This window comes from Thunnus thynnus, chromosome 8 (genome assembly GCF_963924715.1).
Source record: "Thunnus thynnus chromosome 8, fThuThy2.1, whole genome shotgun sequence".
NCBI lineage: Eukaryota > Metazoa > Chordata > Actinopteri > Scombriformes > Scombridae > Thunnus > Thunnus thynnus.
In genome coordinates, this window is record NC_089524.1 from 33,350,616 (window position 1) to 33,368,981 (window position 18,366).

Here is an 18,366-nt window from a genome sequence, read left to right on the forward strand (position 1 = left end):
AAACTGGTCAAAACTGGCCTGTTTTTGACAAGTTTTTAAACTGACTTCAGTGAGCACACAGGATGATGGGTGCTGCTTTAATTTAGGATCTTTTCATTTAGAGGCTTCACATCAAAAAACATGACCTACTGTCAAAATTTGCATGTACATATGTGCTACTGATACCTAGGTTCAAAACTAAGAGAGGTGGCAAATATTATCAACATATTTTCGTTTATTTTCCACTCAAATTCACTCATAAGAAAACTTACTGAATATGAGGAACTTCCATAAGTAGCATTCAATGTAACCTTGTAAATATAAGTGTTCATGTTATTGTGTATAAACCATGTATATATTATTAGACCCTGTGATTATTTGGGCAGTGTGTTGTGACTGAAATACCCCAGGTTTGATTTTGGCAGCAGACACACACACCTGACTCTGTTAGCATCCCAAATGTGCCATTACTATCTGCTGTTGGAATAAGGCCTCAGTATGGCTCAAAGTTCTTGTCTAATGTGGAATACTGGAGGGGTCTGCATCTGACCTATTTTTGTAACACTTCAAAAAGAGACCATATGACAACCACCCCAACTTTACACAGTGATCGGCCAAGTGTGCAAGTTCTCTCAAGATCTTTTCCCATCCTTTAAACAAGTACCTCTCTCTGATGTTTTTGTGAATTCAACACCATGAACACCTTCAAGAAGAGTTTGTACGATTCACTGTGTCAAGATTCCAAAGACACCCAAAAGACAGAGTTGTTAGAGAGAGACGGGAGCCAGTGAGGCCATTCAGAACAGGTAGAAACACTGATTACACTGTGTACACTGATATTGATGAAAGTGGAGTTTGTTGACCAGAAATCTACAACCAGCTGTAGGGAAGTGTAGTCTGGTGATAATGGTCTGTGGGCACATGAGTGTGAGTGACCCCTTTCACATTAGTCATCAGTTGTTGATATAAGATTATTGATTAGAGCAGCTTTACTGCATTTGCATGTTTTAGTTAGTTGACTAAAAGCTACATTACCTTTGCATCACTACCAGGTAATTTGCAAGTATGCTGTAGTGCTTTGAATGTCTGATTACTGTATTGTTCCACCCTGTCAGGTTTCCATATACTATGAGACACTTAAAAGTTGCATGAATGAGGAAATCCATCACAGTGAACATCATATAGACTTTCCTTTGTGCCTCACTATTGTTACAACCAAACATAAAACAGTTGCTGCTGTAATAACTTTCCAGAGTTGTAAAATCTTGTCTGAACACCCCTCAGACCAGCGGCTCCAAACCTGAGAGTTGAGGCCTCAAAAGGTCACAAGATAAATCTGAGGGGTAACATGATGATTAAACAAACAAGAAAACAAAACATTTCTTTTACAAAAAATGACATTTATTTCTATTTAATTTTTGCCTTTTGAAATATGTTTACCACTTCCGGCCTCTAAAAAGCCTTCTAATGACACACTCTGGTGTTCACAATGAGTGAATGCCTGTGAGAAGGGATCACAAGTAGACACTTTCATTAGTCAGTGGCTCTCAATTGGTTTAGTAGGTGACCATTGACTAGCTGTGTCCTTAATTCCACACTACACAGTAAGAAAAGATAGTTTGTGTATCTGCATTGCATCACAAGTTGCTGTTAATATACATAAAATTAATGTATTTTACTGTTTAAAGAACAGAAAATGGTACAAGATATGCACATATTTCAAAACCTGCAAGAGAAAACACTTTTTTCTTAAAGATATACTTTTCCGCTTTTTACAGCTGTTTGTTCACATATAGAATTTGTATACATGTTTCTGCCTGTGAGTAGTTCCTTAATAGTTGTGCATTGCATTGTGGGACAATAGTAAATTAATCCGACTGCTCAGCCTGTGAGAAGTGTTGCATAATGTCTTCTGTGGCTCTGGAGGAGCTTAGTCAACAATATAACCCTGATGATGTCATCAGATGGTGATGTCACTGGGGGGGTTTCCTCAGCTTGGGTTTGGATGCTGCTACTTTTTAAACAGAAACTCTGCGTTACAAACTGGTGTTGTTCAGTTTGAAAGATGTGGGTGTTTATCACGCTGGGAGAATCTAAAATAAAAAGATGCTATTGGTTGCATTATGGGAAATGTAGGATCCAGCAAGAAGCCAAAAGTCAGGATATCTCAGCTCATTCTTATTATCCGTCTCTTGTGAGATACAAAAACTCTGCTTCTGTGTTTGGACATTTCCTGAATTAAATACTGACTTTGTTGTTGGAATTTTATTTAACTGATGAGTTCATGATGTCGGTAGACGTCCAAACTCTACCTTCCTCCTCCCAGCAGCTGCAAGACTAACTCCTCGTCTTCAGCCAGAGAGAGACCAGTGTCCAGGGCTGTGTGCTCATCTTCCTGCTGCCTCACTTTCTTCCTCTTCCCTGCTGGGAGCTCCTCCTCTTCCTCGTCGCTGCTTTCACTGCTGTGGTGCCGTTTAGCTAACCTGGCTTGATGACCACCATCATCATCCTCCTCCTCCTCAGAGCGCTGTTTATCAGGATCCGGCAGAGTGCTAGGGTCAAACTCGTCTTCGCTGTGATTTGCCAGGTATGCCACCACCTCATCCTCCTCCTCCTCCTCATCAGATTTCTGTCCATGCTGCTTGCTGGCCTCCCTCCTGGCTGCCTTTGCCTTCAGCCTCTTCTCTCTGTGTTTGGCCTTCACCTTGCGGCTGTACTCCTGCTTGTCAAACTCCTGGTCTTCTCGTTTCAGCCTCTCCCGGGCCTTCTCCACGTTGATACCTGAAACCTCCTCTTCCTCCTCCTCCTCCTTCTCCTTACCAGTCGCTGAGCGCTGGACTGGTGGCCACAGCTGCACAGCCTCTCCCTTTTCACTGAAAGTCACTTTGGTGTTGACCTGGAAGTTTCTCTTGAGGACTTTTTTGGCCTCTGTGAACTTTGTCTCTTTCTCAGTTTTCTTTTGGGCATCCTCATCCGGCTCCTCAGAACTCTCCTGGTCCCCTGTCAGATTGAAGACGTCCTTTCTTTTGACTGTCAACAGGTCCAAGTCTTTTAGATCATCATCATCATCATCATCCTCGCTTAGGAGTAGTGTCTTGGACTGATCCTCCTCTTCCTCATCATCAGCTGAATCTTCTGACTCTGAGCTCTGACTTTCCTGGTGAGAAGGTTCTCCTCTCAGCTGAGACCTGAAGCTCCTCAGCTCCTCCTCCTCCTCGGACTGCTCTTCCTCTCGTTGCTCTTCTTTCTCAGCTCTCTGTGCCTGAGCTTTATTTAAGAAGCGCACCCTGGGGGCCAAAGCCAGGCCCAGAGAGACCGCATACTCATGAATCTGCAGTTTAAAGACATCAAACACATCTTTGTTCTTCATCAGGTAGACGGAGCGCAGGTAGGAGACAAAACACCTCTGGGCTCGCTCCTTCTGCTCCTTCTCCTGGGCCAGGAAGGCCTCCAGCTTCTGCTGAACACTCTGCAGTTTATCCGGGTTCACCTGGAATCAATCAAACCATAACAGTCAATACAGATGTCGTCTACTGTTCTGCTGCTGTGAACAATACTCACAGCTGTGTGTTTATGTTGTAGTTAAAGTACCTTACAGAGTTTCTGACCACTATGCTATGGAGGACTGTTTTAAAGAGCGGGTCCTATTTTGTTTCTATCTCCTGCTCTACTAGTACTAGGGCTGCAACTCATGATCATTTCATTATCAACTAAGTGGTGAAAATTGTAGATCATTGTTTCCCAAAGACCTTAAATGTCCATAACTTTTTAAAGGATAGCTTCACAATTTTTCCAGTGTGCCTTAAAACAACAGTCAGAACAGTGAAAGAGGTTTTCCTCGCTGTAATCATTCCTCCTGTTCATACTGGCTGTTAAGACATCAAATTATTATTAAAAGATTGTATTCATTCACACTGTCAGAGTCCTTTAATTAAAGGTTGTTTGTGGATGACATCAACATGTGCGATGTGTTATCTGAAATAAGAAATGGAAAGAATATAATACATAAAAAACCAAGAAAATCTGCTCCCCATTATATATTAATGGCAAGAATCATGCACTGACTATAAGGAGAAAATACTCCACAGTGAAGTAATGGTGCCCACTAGTGGCCAAACACACTAAATGCAACAATTAAATGCACCGGTGAATTACCCGATAAACAATTAATACTAATATCTTGGAAATCTATTACATGAATGTGAAAGTAAGAAATATTACAAAGGTTCAGACTAGTATGACATGAAGTGCACTAACATTAATAGAAATTCACAAATCAATAAGAGATAATTAACTCAAATATTAAATATATAACATTGCTTAAGAGACAACATACAGAATATTAACTATGCCACATATACAACATAACACAGGAACATTTAATCTGCATGAGCGCCGAGTGCTGCGTCATGTCGTCCTGTGCTAGCATAAACCTATGAGGCTACAACAATTTTATACAATAAAAGACTAAATAAACCAGGAAATATTTACATTTTAGAAGCTAGAATCAGAGAATTTCTTTTTTTTTTTCTTTAAACTCTAAATGATGAACCAATTATCAAAATGGCAATCAATTTTCTGTTGATCGACTACTCAATTAATTGCTGAAGCCCTAACTAGTTCACACACAAGGACTTATATTTAAACTGGGTGAGTGGCATCATACGCATTCATGCTGATGGTTTCATGATATTTCACTGATTGACAGTTGGTGGTAGTAACGTACCAAACAACAAAGTTGTATACATCCAAAGGCGAGGAAGAAGACTGGATGTAAACAACACAGGCACGCACACGTGTACATAACACGGGTTTGAGCGTAAACAAAACTGATGCAGCGGAAAATAAATAGGCTAGATAAAAATAACCAACATAACATCATGGCTCTATTCCATTTACATGTGCAGGTTTCAGGGCTCTCGTATTGGTTTGCTGGGAACCTTTAATGGAACAGAGGCTCAGATGTAATTGGACACTTGGCTACTCAATGTTTGTTGGACAGCTGTGTGTCATTTCAACATTAGTTCACCACAAGAGAGCTCACAAGTGGCTCAGAGCTGACTGAGAGTTGAGACTTCAACTGAGGTGGAGTCACCTGTCAATGAGGAGCAAAGAGGTGACCATGCAAGAAGATAATGAGGCAGGAAAACTGCTTCATAAGTGATGAGACTGCATATTCTCATATGTTATTTCTCCTTCCTGTGTAGAGAAAAGTCATACTTGAATCTCTCGAATCAAGACAAGATCTGTCAGCAGTATTTTTCATAAACTTCATAAACTGAGTTTTCTGATCTCTGTGTGTATGATCAGTGCTTTGCGTGAACTTGTAGTGTGATGCTGTGGATGACACACAGACAGACACATGAGGGCTCACCTGGATCTTATTGATGGGCACCTTCTTCTCCTGCAGCTGGGCGACCATGCCCTTCTCCTCCGAGGGCAGCAGCAGCAGCAGGGCCTCTCCCCCCTCCTTGTACCTGGCTGTCCGCCCCACCCTGTGGATGTAGGTGTCTGCGTCCTCCGGACAGTCAAACTGCAGCACCCAGTTGACAGCAGGGAAGTCCAAGCCTCTGGCGGCGATGTCCGTGGCGAACAACACAGCGTTCTGCTTTCTGAGAAAGTCGTTGTAAACCTCCACCCTCTTCATCTGCTGCTGTTTGCCGTGCAGGGCAAGGACCGGTATGCCAGGTCTGAGGCGGCAAAAGGTCCGGAACAGGTACTGTACCTCCTTGCAGCAGGCGAAGAAGACTATGGTCTTCTTCTGCAGGTGGCTCCTGATGAACGAGTAGAGCATGTTAACCTTCTGATGGAGCTCACACAGCACGTAGCTCTGCTCCAGGGTGGCTGGGGTGCTGAACTTGGCCTTCTCATGGACCCACACGTACTCCGGGTCTTTCAGGCTGAGCCGAGCCAGGTCTTTAACAGACTTGGTCTGCGTGGCGGAGAACAGCAGCGTCTGACGCGACGTGGGGAGGTTCTCCACGATGGCGTTGAGTGTATCTGCGAAGCCCATGTCCAGGATACGGTCGGCTTCGTCCAGCACCAGCATGTGGAGGTCGGAGGCGTGGAAGGCGGCTGTTTCGTCCATGTGCTGCAGCAGGCGGCCCGGGGTGCAGATGACGATGTTGGTGCGGTGGATCTTCTCCGCCTCGCTCTTCAGCTCCTTGCCGCCGATGATGAGTCCAGCGGAGAACTCGTGGTTCTTCCCCACTTTGCGGAGGACTTCGAAGGTCTGGTAGGCGAGCTCTCTGGTGGGGGAGATGATGAGAGCGCCGAGGCCGTCCATGGAGGTCCACTGTTGGCGGTACAGGCACTCCAGAACCGGGATAAGGAAAGCTAAAGTCTTCCCGGAGCCGGTTTTGGCCGCGCCGAGTACATCCTTCCCCTGTAGAGCGAAGCCGACAGTCTGCCTCTGGATCTCGGTGGGCTGTCTGTACTGAGCCGCCTGTAGCCCCAGCAGGGTTTTCTTGGAGATGGGAAAGTCTGAAAACTTTACGGCTTCCTTGCTGTTGATGTCTGCGTACCTGCTCACGAGCCTCTGGATGTCATCGCGTTCTACCTGCCACTGCGGCCTCTGCGTCTGCGCCCTCTGTCGCTTCACTCGAGCTTTGGTCTTGTTGTATTTTTTCTTCCACTTCTCGAAGTTTTTGACGGGGTCGGAGGGGTCTTTGAGTTTCGCCGGTTTTGGTTTCTTACCTACGGAGTTTGAGCCTTTTTTCTCCATCATTCAAAACGAGCGGAGCAAGAAGAGAGCGTTAAACACACGCAAGTTACAGCTGCTTGTAAACACATGGGGAGGACAGCTCACCGTCGCACTCAAGATGACGTAAGACTGTTCTTCGTCCTTATTGTTTATTGGCGGTTAGCAAACAGCTTTGTGGGACATTACCGCCACCTTCTGGACAGGAGGGTGGTTCAGAACAGTTACTGTATTATTGCCTCCCAACCTTTTCCCTATTCCCACCAAATGAGGGAATATCTTTTTGAAGAATGGTGTTCCTCAGCTTTGGTATTGATTCTACAAGTCTCTGGAACTCTTCTGGAGGGATGAACACCATTCTTCAAAAAGATATTCCCTCATTTGGTGTTTTGGTGATGGTGGTGGAGAGTGCTGCCTAACATGTCAGTCCAAAATCTCTCATAGGTGTTTAATTGGGTTGAGATCTGGTGACTGTGCAGGCCATAGCATCTGATTCACATCATTTTCATACTAATCAAACTATCCAGTGACCCCTCATGCCCTATGAATTGGGGCATTGTCATCTTGGAACTGGTTCTGTTCCAATAATTCATCCATTCTGGTCAAGAATGTATTTATTTTGCTGGTGTTTACCACAGGACTCTCTCTCCTGACAAGGACTTGGTTCTCTTTGGATGCTCAGAGGACTCTTTAACTCTCCCTTCACACATCCAAACAACTTGGGCGTGGGCATGGCACTAGCAAAAAAACTCTCAAAGACTGGAAGACATCAACTCTACTGTGCTTCACAAAGTGCTTGCATGAACTTGTTTTGGTTACTCACATGGAGAATCTGTGATTCAATAATTTAAAATGTCAACATAAATGACTATTTGTATCCATATATCTTAATTTTGATGGGTTTTAAAGTAACCACATGTAATGATATATGATATGTACTGTTGTGATGTTTTGTGTCCCTGATGCATGGTTAAGATGAACTACCTCTCAGTTACTTCTATCCCTCTCCCCATGGTGTGTGTTTAGGTTTTGTAAGTTTTGGGCATTGATTTTTGTGTGGTTTATATGTTGGTATGAAAAATCTGTTAATAAAAATAATACTCAAAATGAAAAAAAAAAAGTACAGCATTTGAGTAAATTTACTCCACTATTGTACTTAAGTAGGATTTCAAATGAAGGACTTTTACTTGTATTTTACTTAAGTAAAGTGTGAACACTGTCTGTTACTATCAAAAAGAAGAAAACAAAATGAAAATGTTGTCTTCAAAGGCTTATTCCCTCATTCAACCAATGTAAAAGATTATGGGTTGGGGTTGTAGGGAACACAAAACGAGTTTTTACCGAGTGGATTGAACTCTGAGACTGTGGGGATGAGTTACACACTCACACACACACTGAAACACCCGAACCCTCCTCGACTCTCGTTACCCAGAACTCCCATACACAACAAGACTGAACCATTTTCTCTTCAGTTGAGAGCATGGATGTATAATAAAAGCTCTTATAATATATCCATGGTTGACAGTGGATTTCAGTTGCTCCGCGCTATTAAATTTTGTGTATGTGACGCAGGGTTTTCTACCCGGAAGTTATTGTACACAAAACATTATGATTGGTTCTTATCTACGCTAGTCTAACACGTTTTATTTTGAAGGCTAGTACCGGAAGAAGTAGGTGTTTTCATCCTGTGGAAGCTAACACGGCTCTACGAAAAACATGAACCTGATCATAAGACAAGCTAGATGATAAACAAATATTAGGATAGATTTCTTTGCACAAACCGAAGAGAATATCGGTCATCTGTGGGTCGCTAACATCCTGCAGGCCTTATGCTACTCAAGGCATGGCAGAGAGACAGGACAATGAGGTAATATGAGCTTCACTCTGTCACACAAATATAATTCATTTACATGTTTGTCCAAACAGTCATAAGTTGAGGAAGTCCTGTTTAAAGTGCACTATCATTTAAAACAGTCGCTGGAGTAGCGCTGACACCTGTGGACGATAACAAGCCTGCCGTCAGCAGCTAGCACTAACTGTCCGGCTGACTTCATGTGCAGGCACATTCAGGTTTGGGGGGATTTTGTTGCATATTTCTGACCTGTCAGCATGCTCAGTGATATGCAGATGAAAGGCAGCAGACCATGCAATATTTAAACTACGTCAATTATTGAGTTGATTGCATTTACTTGTTCACCGAAAAATATTTATTTTAGCTATTACATTTTTACAAAACATTTAGGTCTTCTGATAAACAGTTGACCGGGTCCTCACTTCCTTTTTAGTGTCCTAGAATGTTCAAACAGTACAAAGGTACTGTAGTCGTCATCTACAGACGGCCTGATCCAGATCTGTGAACAAGAACTATTGCTCTGTTCACCATATATTTATTGTAATATCTTTTAAAACACTACAAAACAATGATTATAATTTTATTGTAATTACTATTGTTCCCAGTACTTTATTCACTCTTCAGAGGAACATGCCATCCACTGTTGTGTATATGCTGTAGGAGTCCATACATTTCTTGTCAGGTCTTTTACCAGCTGAGAAATGATGGTGCTGTCACACAGTCATGAGTTTCATTGTTGTAGGTTTTGTTTAAAGGGGGCAGAACTCTTTACATTCCACTTACATGTGTTGTGTTTGTCATCATAAGGTGGAGGAGGCTGACCAGATCTACCTTTTGATGAAGGAGGAGTATCGGATCTCCAGGAATGTGCGTCTGGCCTGGTTCCTTGGTAAACTTAACCAAGTCATCTGGCCTGCCTCAAAGCCTGAACTGGTGAGTTAACTCTGTCTCTACCTTTTCCTGTTTACATGGAGGCCCAGGAGCATCTTTCAGCATTCTTTTCAACAATTCATTCACAGTTTGTTCTTAAGTTTATCCTGTTGATTTCATCTTGTAGCACCTCGCTGCATTAAATTTCAAGAAAAATTTCAAATTTGACATAGTGGCTTTAATATTAACATTAAAATAATATTAAGGTAGACAAACGTGACTCTTTACAGCTTCAAATAGCCCTCTTAAAAAGTTCTTAAAAAATGTCATGCTGGAGCCTGTAAAATGTTTGTCTGATAGTCAGAGAAAGCTTAGACCTTCATAAATATTTAAAATGATTTGTTACTGACACCATGTTTGACTCTCACTTCATTTCCAGCTGAACTCAGAGAATGAATTAGACTTACTGAGCATCCTACCTAAAGGATGGCAGCCGGATTTCTCCCCCACCATGTACCCCTACATGTTGATGCCGTCCACCCGGGCAACCTTCCTAGCCCGGAGGTACCGCTTCATCATCGAGCTGGACCTCAGCCCCTCCACAGGGATCGTGGTAAGACTTAAACACAGTTAAGCGGTTGGTAGCTTGTTTCCTGAATGAATTTGACTGACACAAATAAGCTTCAATCACAAACCATTAATGTAGTTTCAGTTATTTAATTTGTATGGCTCAGACATTCATATGCCCAGCGGATTGAGTTGTTATCATCAGGTCAACATTTTACTAAACCTGATAAATAAACATCAGCATCTTAGACATGACATCAGCGTTTGGCTCAAAGCACCACTGTGCCTAAATGCAGTCTCACAGAGCTGCTAGGATGGCTGGAGACTCTTCAAATCTGAACTCAATATCAAACTCAATAATTAATTTGGGATGGGGCTTTTTTTCAGTCAAAGCCATTCAGGGTCAGGGTCATTGAAAAATGACCATATGCAGAAGTACATAACTGTTAATGCATAATACTGCAGGACTCTTGGTTAATACTGCTACACCTGTTATGACTGTATGGCAGGATGCAATTCCCAGTTTGTTTTTGAGGTTATGTTTTGGTTTCTGTTTTCCAGGATGACAGCACAGGAGAGATGATCTTCGATGAAGTGTTTCATGCCTTGTCGAGGTGTCTGGCTGGTCTGGCTCAACCATTCAAAGTCCCTGGAACTGATCAACTTTTCAAACCTAAGATCTTCGTCACCATCTTGGCATATTCATCAATTATTGGCCTCAGTTCCCATCAGGTCATTAGTCTACATTTCATCCTGTTTTTTTACAATTACTTGAATATATTTCCCAAAAGCCCCCCTGCACAACATGCATCCTTATCTAGATCTATGCATTTAAACTTGACCATTTAAACTAACCATTTAACTTTACGTTAGCCATTGTTTTCTATGCATGGCAGGCTATTCTGATTGCAGATTCCTAATACTGACATATGTTGTATTTTTTGCCAAGTGTTGCATAAAGCTGCTGTAGATGTAGTTCAAGTCCTCTGACAGGCTTTATTCCTTGTGCAGGTATTGGTGCAGGGTTGTCAGCTTGAAAGAACAGATCTTGATGAGTTCCTGCATCACATCTATCAGCAGCTCAGAGCAGTGGAGAGCAACATCGCAGAAGTCCTACATCAGCAGCATGAACAGGCAAGTGCATATGGACATATCTTTATGTTATTTTGATATCTAATGTCAGATCTCATTAAAACAAACCCTAGCTCTTTTATTTCAAAAGTAATGTGAAAATCTCTCATATGAATCCTTATCAATATCGATATTATCAGTCAGTCTGTCCATCATCTTATAGAATAGGGCTGGCAGTATTCTGTATTTTTCTTATTGTCAACAAATTCCATGAAAAGACTAAACCAACAATGAATTGATCTACCAACAAGTATTGTGTGTGCATGAAAGCCTAATATATCTTATTCCTCTGTGTCATTGAGCTCCGTTGTCCAAAAACTATTAAAAACACATCAGTGAATCACACTGCTGCACTGGCGGACATGTTTATTTTAACTCAGTCCCACACACACTGTCCTGCTGCCAGTAATACTCACTAGATCCACCAAATGTGGATTCATCTGCTGCTGAAAATAGTCCCCAAGAAATGCGCTATTTATTCCTGTTTGAGTAACAGTTGCTAAAAAGTACAGTGACCAGCTGTTTTAGGAAATTACTAAGCTTTTGTTTCATGTTTTATAGTTAATGGAGAGTTTAGAAGCTACTGCTGGTAAGATGGAATGTGTCTAAGGGATAAATCTTCGAGTTCTGGGATGACAGAAATCAAATTTGAGCCTCCAGTAGGTGTAGTAAGGCTAAATAAATGAAACGTACTGTTATGTCACCTATGATGGGAGCTGACCACTTGATGACCCAAGAGATATACATATAGTGATCTAATGAACTCAGGTTAGCTGGCTAGTGAATGATGCTGCCTGATCCTGCCATACTGTTATTTTGTTTTATTCTGTGGGCAGTGAGACGGCAGAAAAAAATGTCTGACTGACAACATGTGGAACCATGGCTGGTGAAGGAGGCAGCATGTAGATAGAAGAAGCCCGGTGATATCTAGCTTGCTTATGGTGTTTTTTCATTACTAGGACAATCTGTAACTGAGCTTGTATCCATTATTGTGGGTTCTACTTTTGTTTCCACTGTCCTCTGTCTGCTTTGGAGACAAGTTCTGGAAGCTAAATTTTGGCACCCTTCAGGAGGTGGTACTAAATCAAGTTCCAGGTACTTGCGGGGGGAGGGCCAATGGGGCGGTGGGGGGGTTTGCTCATAGGGCTGTCAACTGTGATGATCAAACCCATGTCACTTTATCTGAGGCATGTTGCCTTTTTAATAACGTACTGTACATCTGATCCTTCCAATCCTGGTTTGTGAAATACAGTGGAAAAGCAAGACAGAACCAATTACCTTTGTCCTACAAGTTCCCCAAAGTCCTGGGAAAACACCATCAGAGAGCCAACAGACAACTTGATGGGAATTTCCACAATGCTATTTTATTCTACAGTACTTAACATTGATTAGACATGCCAGGTTTTCAAGTCCATCTCATCAAAACAGAGGGAGGTACCACCTTGTGGCTCACTTCAGTGTTACAACAGAACAAAGGTTATAATTTGATACTTCAAGACTGCATCTTCTTTATGAACCTTGCAAATATGTGAAGTTGTGCCAGAACCCCTACTTGTCATTTATAAGCTGGCATAAAGCAGTGCAACATCAAATTTTGTGAATGTGTTAGTCTTAAATGTTGATGAAAATGGTACTCCGATATATTTATTTTGTCCTTCACCTTTAGTCTGTGGAGGCGGTGCAAAGCTCAGGTCTCCATAATACAAACCTGGACGACCAGCCCCACAGGAAGCAGGGAGTATCCATGGTGTCAGCTGATATGGGACTGGTCAGCATGGTCCGCCAGGGCATCCTGGCTCTTCAGTTGCTGCCACCAAACTCCAGTGCTGGTAGGTTTGTCTTTATTAGCTAAGATTTCATTTAGCTTCTTGACCTAGAGGTTAGGAGTTTTTCACAGTGTTACTTCCACCTTCCAACTACATCCACAGTATCTTCAGCATCTGATTTCTTCCTCATGACAACCTCACTGGTTTTGTCCACCAACAGGGTTTTGATATACCACTATGACAAGTACAGAACACCATCTGGCTGCAGCTATTTGCTGCTGCTTTTATATCAAAGTGCTTGAAAAGCTTTCATAATGACTTCAACCTCTCCCAGATGTACAAGAAAGGTATGCTCAGAGGTGACTTCTAGGCACACCCTACCAGGCAAATCCAGCAAGCCCTCGTTATGGTTTTGGATCCACCAGGCATGTCTGGCAGCTTCATCTGCCATCTGATCCATCAATCCAAAGAAGACAGCTCAGCCCCTTTATTCACCCATATCTAGAGCATATGTCTTTAGGTCTGCCATGAAACAGCTACAACACATTTATTTTCAGACATGTTTGGACAACACATCGTATGAGATGGAATGTAGATGATGTATTCAAGATGTACTTAAAGGGAAACTTCAGCATTTGTCAACCTGAACCCTATTTTCCCATCTTTTTGTGTCTAAGTCACTAATGAGTCTAGAAAGATGAGAACTCCTGCAACACTTGTAGTATGAGCAACAACTTAGTATGAGGAACTAAAGTTGTTCTTCATACTACAAGTGTTGCGGGAGTTCTCATCTGTCTAGACTTATTTCCCTTCTCCGTGCACCTTAGAAGTAGGTGAAGTTGTGCCAGAGACCCTCATTCTGCATGTAAGTGACTATTGAGGACAACAATTTTTGAAATTGGTCTAATATTGAGTGAGAGTGCTTCTGCCAGCAACAGCAAAACGGGCTGCAATAGTGCCCCGTCCATGTATGCCCAATAATAATGCTTGTTTTTGCCACTGAGAGGCTCAGATTTTTATTATTAGTGTCTGACAACATTATGGAAAGGACCATACAGAGAAATAAAATGTTTTTCTTTACCTTTCGCTTGATCCGGTCTGTTTGTTATTGTGTCTAACCAAGTGTCCCTCAGGTCTTGTTCTGAAATCTCTCAAGAGTTGAGTTGTTGAAATCAGCAAAGTACTCAGCCATGACTTTGAAAATCTTCTAGATAACACCAAGTTACGCTTCCTGTACTCCAACACAACAAACTCCTCTCTCCAACTCTGTCATGGACTTAGTACTTTAACTTCTGTCTGTTCCAGGTATCATTATAATCACAGATGGAGTGACAAGTGTTCCTGATGTAGCAGTGTGTGAAACCTTGCTCAACCAGCTCAGGAGTGGAACCATTGCTTGCTCCTTTGTGCAGGTACGTATGTGCATGTCAATATACTCAATAACTCCACATAAAGAACTGTCATGGTAGAGGGAATCTGGGACAAAAATGATTCCATAATCTTGATCCATAATGGTTCAGGCATCTTGAGAGCTAATATGAGTCACTGACTACTTGTCTTTCCATTGTGTCTGTCCCTTTCAGGTGGGTGGGGCATACTCCTATGACTGCAGCTTTGGTTACATCCCCAACGTGGAGCTCATGAAGTTCATCTCATTAGCCACCTTTGGCTCATACCTGCCGAGCTGTCCTGAACTGGACCTGGACAGCCAAGAGATGAATGCCTACCACAAGGCCTTCTTAACCTACTCCTTCCTCAAGACCCCTGAGTCCATGAACTCAGAGTACTTCTGTGGTGAGACAACAACATATATTAACAAGTGTTGACAAGTGTTGAATACATGAAATCTGTAGGTTTTTACTTTATAGAAATAAACCCTTGATTTAAGAAAAAGCTATCTATTTTGAATGAATGTTATCTCTGAAATGGCTGTGTTTACAAAGTGGCCTATTTTATTGTAAAGCTAGTTTAAAATTTGAATTGTAAAATTTGAAATGACATTAACATTTATTTTGGTCTGTACTTAATTGCACAAACATTTTGGCAAACAGCAACAACAAAATAGGTAGCTATTTCCAATAAAATAACACAGCAGAAATCAGTCCAACACAATTTTAATTTAAAAACATTCAATTTTATACAGTATTGCAATAGCCTCTGGCACACTGCATTAAAAATGTGGTTTCCAGCATAACTTATCATTTATAAGTACTCCCAAAAAATTTATTTCAGATATTTTCAATTTTAACATAATTTATCATAAGTTTGCTTTGTGAAATTGTTGTGAAATTACCAAAGACGATGAGTTGAATCTAAAATCAAACCTTCATTTTCTTCTCCTCAGAATCCAAAAGTTGTTTCAAATTCTTAAAACAAATGTGTCGTACATGCAAATAAAATCCATTTTTGGAAACCATACAAATATAATTTATGTGCAAAATAAACAATAATGAGCCTTACACTATTCTTCAATAATTTTGAATTTAAGTTATTTATTTGAACTTACTGACACCTACTATCTAGTTACCAGTTACCTACCTGCCTATTAATGATAGTTCATTACCATCATTTTGAGTTGGAATGAATGTCAATTTCTTTGTTTATAAATTCTTCAAATATGACCCATGTAGATCAGCTGAGGGAAGGAAGGAAGCCTACTTTAGTAAAAGTGCTGCTATTTCTTAAATTGATTTTTAAAACACATTTATATGACAAGACTTTTGAAAAAGTGGACGTTTCCTTTTTTATTCTTTTTTGAATTTAGTTTTATCACTTTCTGGCATTTTTTTTTACCTCTAGACCTCAGTGACATTATATTCCTGGATGCAAATACCATACAACATAAGTTTATTGGTGTTAATGATGATTATGGTGGTTATCATGATAATGGTGAAAATGACATAAATAGGTTTACTCACTTACTACTTACTGTTTTGTAGTTTCCCAGCACAAGTTGTTCAATGAGCACCTGGTGTCAGCCAGTGGTAACCCAGCCCTGGTCATGAGGAGGAAGAAGCACACAGAGAAGGAAGTCCATGCTCATCTAATCAGCGTGGTATCTGTACGACTGAGAGAGGGCTACACCATCAGAGAGATCAGCCTCACCAAAGGTAAACCTCTGTCTTTGCAGAAATTCCTGATATGTCAAGAGCCTGAGAGAAAATACTTCCACAGCATAATGCAGCATTGGGCCTTTGTCCTCATGAAGAATGAAACATTTGGTTTCTTATTGTTTGGTCTCAAGGTGGGACTCAGCTAGAGGTGAAGCTGGTGCTGCTATGGAAACACAACATGCATATTGAGTACCTGGCAGCCGCCTCCTGGCCGCTGGACCTCGCCAAGCGAACCACCAGGGTGGAGGTGACGATGGAGGGAAGCTACGACATCCTGCACGACATCAGCTGCACACAGAGGAAACCCATCACCAGCCCGTACCGCACCTCCGTCATCCGCCGCTTCTGGAACACACTGCAGAGGTACTACACCTGTCTACAACAAGTGTGATTTTCAGGAAATTAAACACAAGTAGAGACTTTGTAGAACATAAAATAATGATGATACATATGATGAATTAATCTAGAAACACTTCAATCATCATGAATTATCTGTAAACTGAGAAATAGCCCGAGGTGTTGCTGTTCTTTTAATCTTGGATGTAGTGTTACCTAACTACATGTGCTGTGTGTCCTTCCAGTATCAACCAGACTGATCAGATGTTGGTGCACCTCCAGTCGTTCAATTCAATTCCTGAGAACTACATGATTCCTGAGAGCACCAAAAATGGAGTTCCTTTGTTCTACATCCCTCCTGGCTCTACTACTCCGGTACTGTATGCACTTCTACCTGAGTATTATTTTTAACCCAGGCCTGGTTGGGGGCCAGACGGGCTGGTCCAAGAGAACAAAATACTCTGCAGGATATAATATATGTTATAAAATTAATATATGCAAGGCTCTTTGCTTACAGATTAAAATATTCATTTGTTTTTAAAAGTAGTATCTCAACTGAAGCAGATTTTTATGTGGCTTTTATTTTGCCATAAATCAAAAATGTGCAGCTTTTCCTGCTTCCAGAGAACATTGTTCAACCCAGTATCCTGCCCTCAAGTCCCTCAAAGTCAAGTTTTTGTGTAATAATTGTTATTGTCATTTGAATTTTAAAAACAAACAAATACAGAAAATTCCCACATTTCCTCTTTTTAAAAAAGAATTTAAAATCATGATGCCCATTCATGTAGAGTACAAGTCATGGTACTGTATATAATAGTAATAATGTTAATAATAATAATGATAGTAATAATAATAAAGAAAGTACTACTACTGCTACGACTAATAATAATACATTTATTTGCATAGCAATAAAGATCACAGCTCAAAATGTTTTACATGCAAATGACAGTCGAATAAGATTAGTAATGTCATATTTCATATTGGTGAATTTGTTCCTTTTGAAACATACAAAAGCTATAATTTATACCGTTGCTCGGCTTATATGCATAGGATTTCAATTTTATATCTTTTGCAGTTATTTTTTAAAATAAAGTAAAGGGGAAATAAATGTAAGGAAACCAGTTTCAGTATCATGTTGAACCAGAATATTTTCTTGTGGGAAAATAAGGATTATGATACTCTTGATGATAAGTAATGATCATGATACTCAACAGTCACCAACAGAAAACAGTGTTTTGATTTTTTTCAGTCTTCTCAGATACCAAAAGCTTTTCAGATATAGTGTTAGAGCCAAGCTGCCCTTTTTCTACAGCTATGCTGAAGCGTTTTCATTCATAAAGTGTGCCTCTTTGGTATTATTTTTATGAAAAAGTGCAGAATCGTGCACAGAAAATGAGCATAAAACTTCAGATAACTGCCACTAAAATCAGTCCAAAATTGAGTGTATAGTGCACTGATGAAGCTTACATGCAAGAAACTGAATGAGCCACTGCAAAACCAAGTCAAGAGAGAAAGACAACTTGCCAAAGTCAAAGATGGTACTTTTAAGACTTTAATGTAGCAGTATTAAAAGTAGCATTAAAGGCTCACTAAAAAACTTTTGTCAAGCAAATGTGTTATCTGTAATCCACTGAGAGGACTTTGCTGGACTCTCCTCTCTAAAATCAAGGGTGTAATTCTATAAAGAAGCCAGATACCTACTGTAACCATACCCATTAAATACCAGACAGGAAAGGAAAGGTTTGATATTAAAGTTAATAACAGAAATAAAGATGTAATGAGTGCATTTCTTCACTCTCCTCTTTCTGCAGGTTCTGTCCTTGCAGCACAGTGGATCCAAAGACTCTTCTCAGTCTCAGTTTGCTTCCTACTGGAAGCCCATCCTCTCCATGGATGCCAACTTCTGGCAGAGATGGCTGCACATGCATCGCATCGCCATCATCCTTGAACATGACATGTGAGATATTTATGGTTGTATTTTCTGCTTTATGTTTTATGGAGGAATTAAAATTGTGTTATGCAAAGCCTGCACCAAGTAACAGCTTCACTGCC

At 41.0% G+C, this 18,366-nt stretch overlaps 2 protein-coding genes across 10 annotated transcripts in view; one reads left to right on the forward strand and one right to left on the reverse strand.

Moving 5' to 3' along the window:
* Positions 1–1,358: 1,358 nt before the first annotated feature.
* Positions 1,359–6,878, reverse strand: ddx10 (DEAD (Asp-Glu-Ala-Asp) box polypeptide 10). Its single transcript, XM_067598000.1, has 2 exons — positions 5,354–6,878; positions 1,359–3,469 (listed from the first exon to the last, which is right to left on the reverse strand). The coding sequence occupies exons 1-2, from the start codon at positions 6,704–6,706 to the stop codon at positions 2,288–2,290; spliced, it is 2,535 nt and encodes an 844-aa protein (XP_067454101.1). The 5' UTR covers positions 6,707–6,878; the 3' UTR covers positions 1,359–2,287.
* Positions 6,879–8,339: 1,461 nt separating this feature from the next.
* The window catches only part of szt2 (SZT2 subunit of KICSTOR complex), a 114,707-nt gene continuing 104,680 nt past the window's right edge, over positions 8,340–18,366 (forward strand). For all 9 annotated transcript variants that reach the window (XM_067597991.1, XM_067597997.1, XM_067597993.1 and 6 more), the window contains exons 1-12: positions 8,340–8,546; positions 9,339–9,464; positions 9,841–10,014; positions 10,530–10,700; positions 10,980–11,102; positions 12,766–12,928; positions 14,171–14,277; positions 14,449–14,659; positions 15,805–15,975; positions 16,110–16,341; positions 16,560–16,689; positions 18,126–18,271. In XM_067597991.1, the coding sequence (XP_067454092.1) occupies positions 8,523–8,546; positions 9,339–9,464; positions 9,841–10,014; positions 10,530–10,700; positions 10,980–11,102; positions 12,766–12,928; positions 14,171–14,277; positions 14,449–14,659; positions 15,805–15,975; positions 16,110–16,341; positions 16,560–16,689; positions 18,126–18,271 (1,778 nt within the window). In that variant the 5' untranslated portion in view covers positions 8,340–8,522. The remainder of the gene's footprint in view (positions 8,547–9,338; positions 9,465–9,840; positions 10,015–10,529; positions 10,701–10,979; positions 11,103–12,765; positions 12,929–14,170; positions 14,278–14,448; positions 14,660–15,804; positions 15,976–16,109; positions 16,342–16,559; positions 16,690–18,125; positions 18,272–18,366) is intronic.

Bases quoted from the DNA above. Each gene is read 5' to 3' on its own strand.
- ddx10 (XM_067598000.1), bottom strand. From the start codon at position 6,706: ATGATGGAGAAAAAAGGCTCAAACTCCGTAGGTAAGAAACCAAAACCG. The intron at 3,470-5,353 runs GTGAGCCCTCAT...GATTGATTCCAG, and splicing joins TGCCCATCAATAAGATCCAG to GTGAACCCGGATAAACTGCA.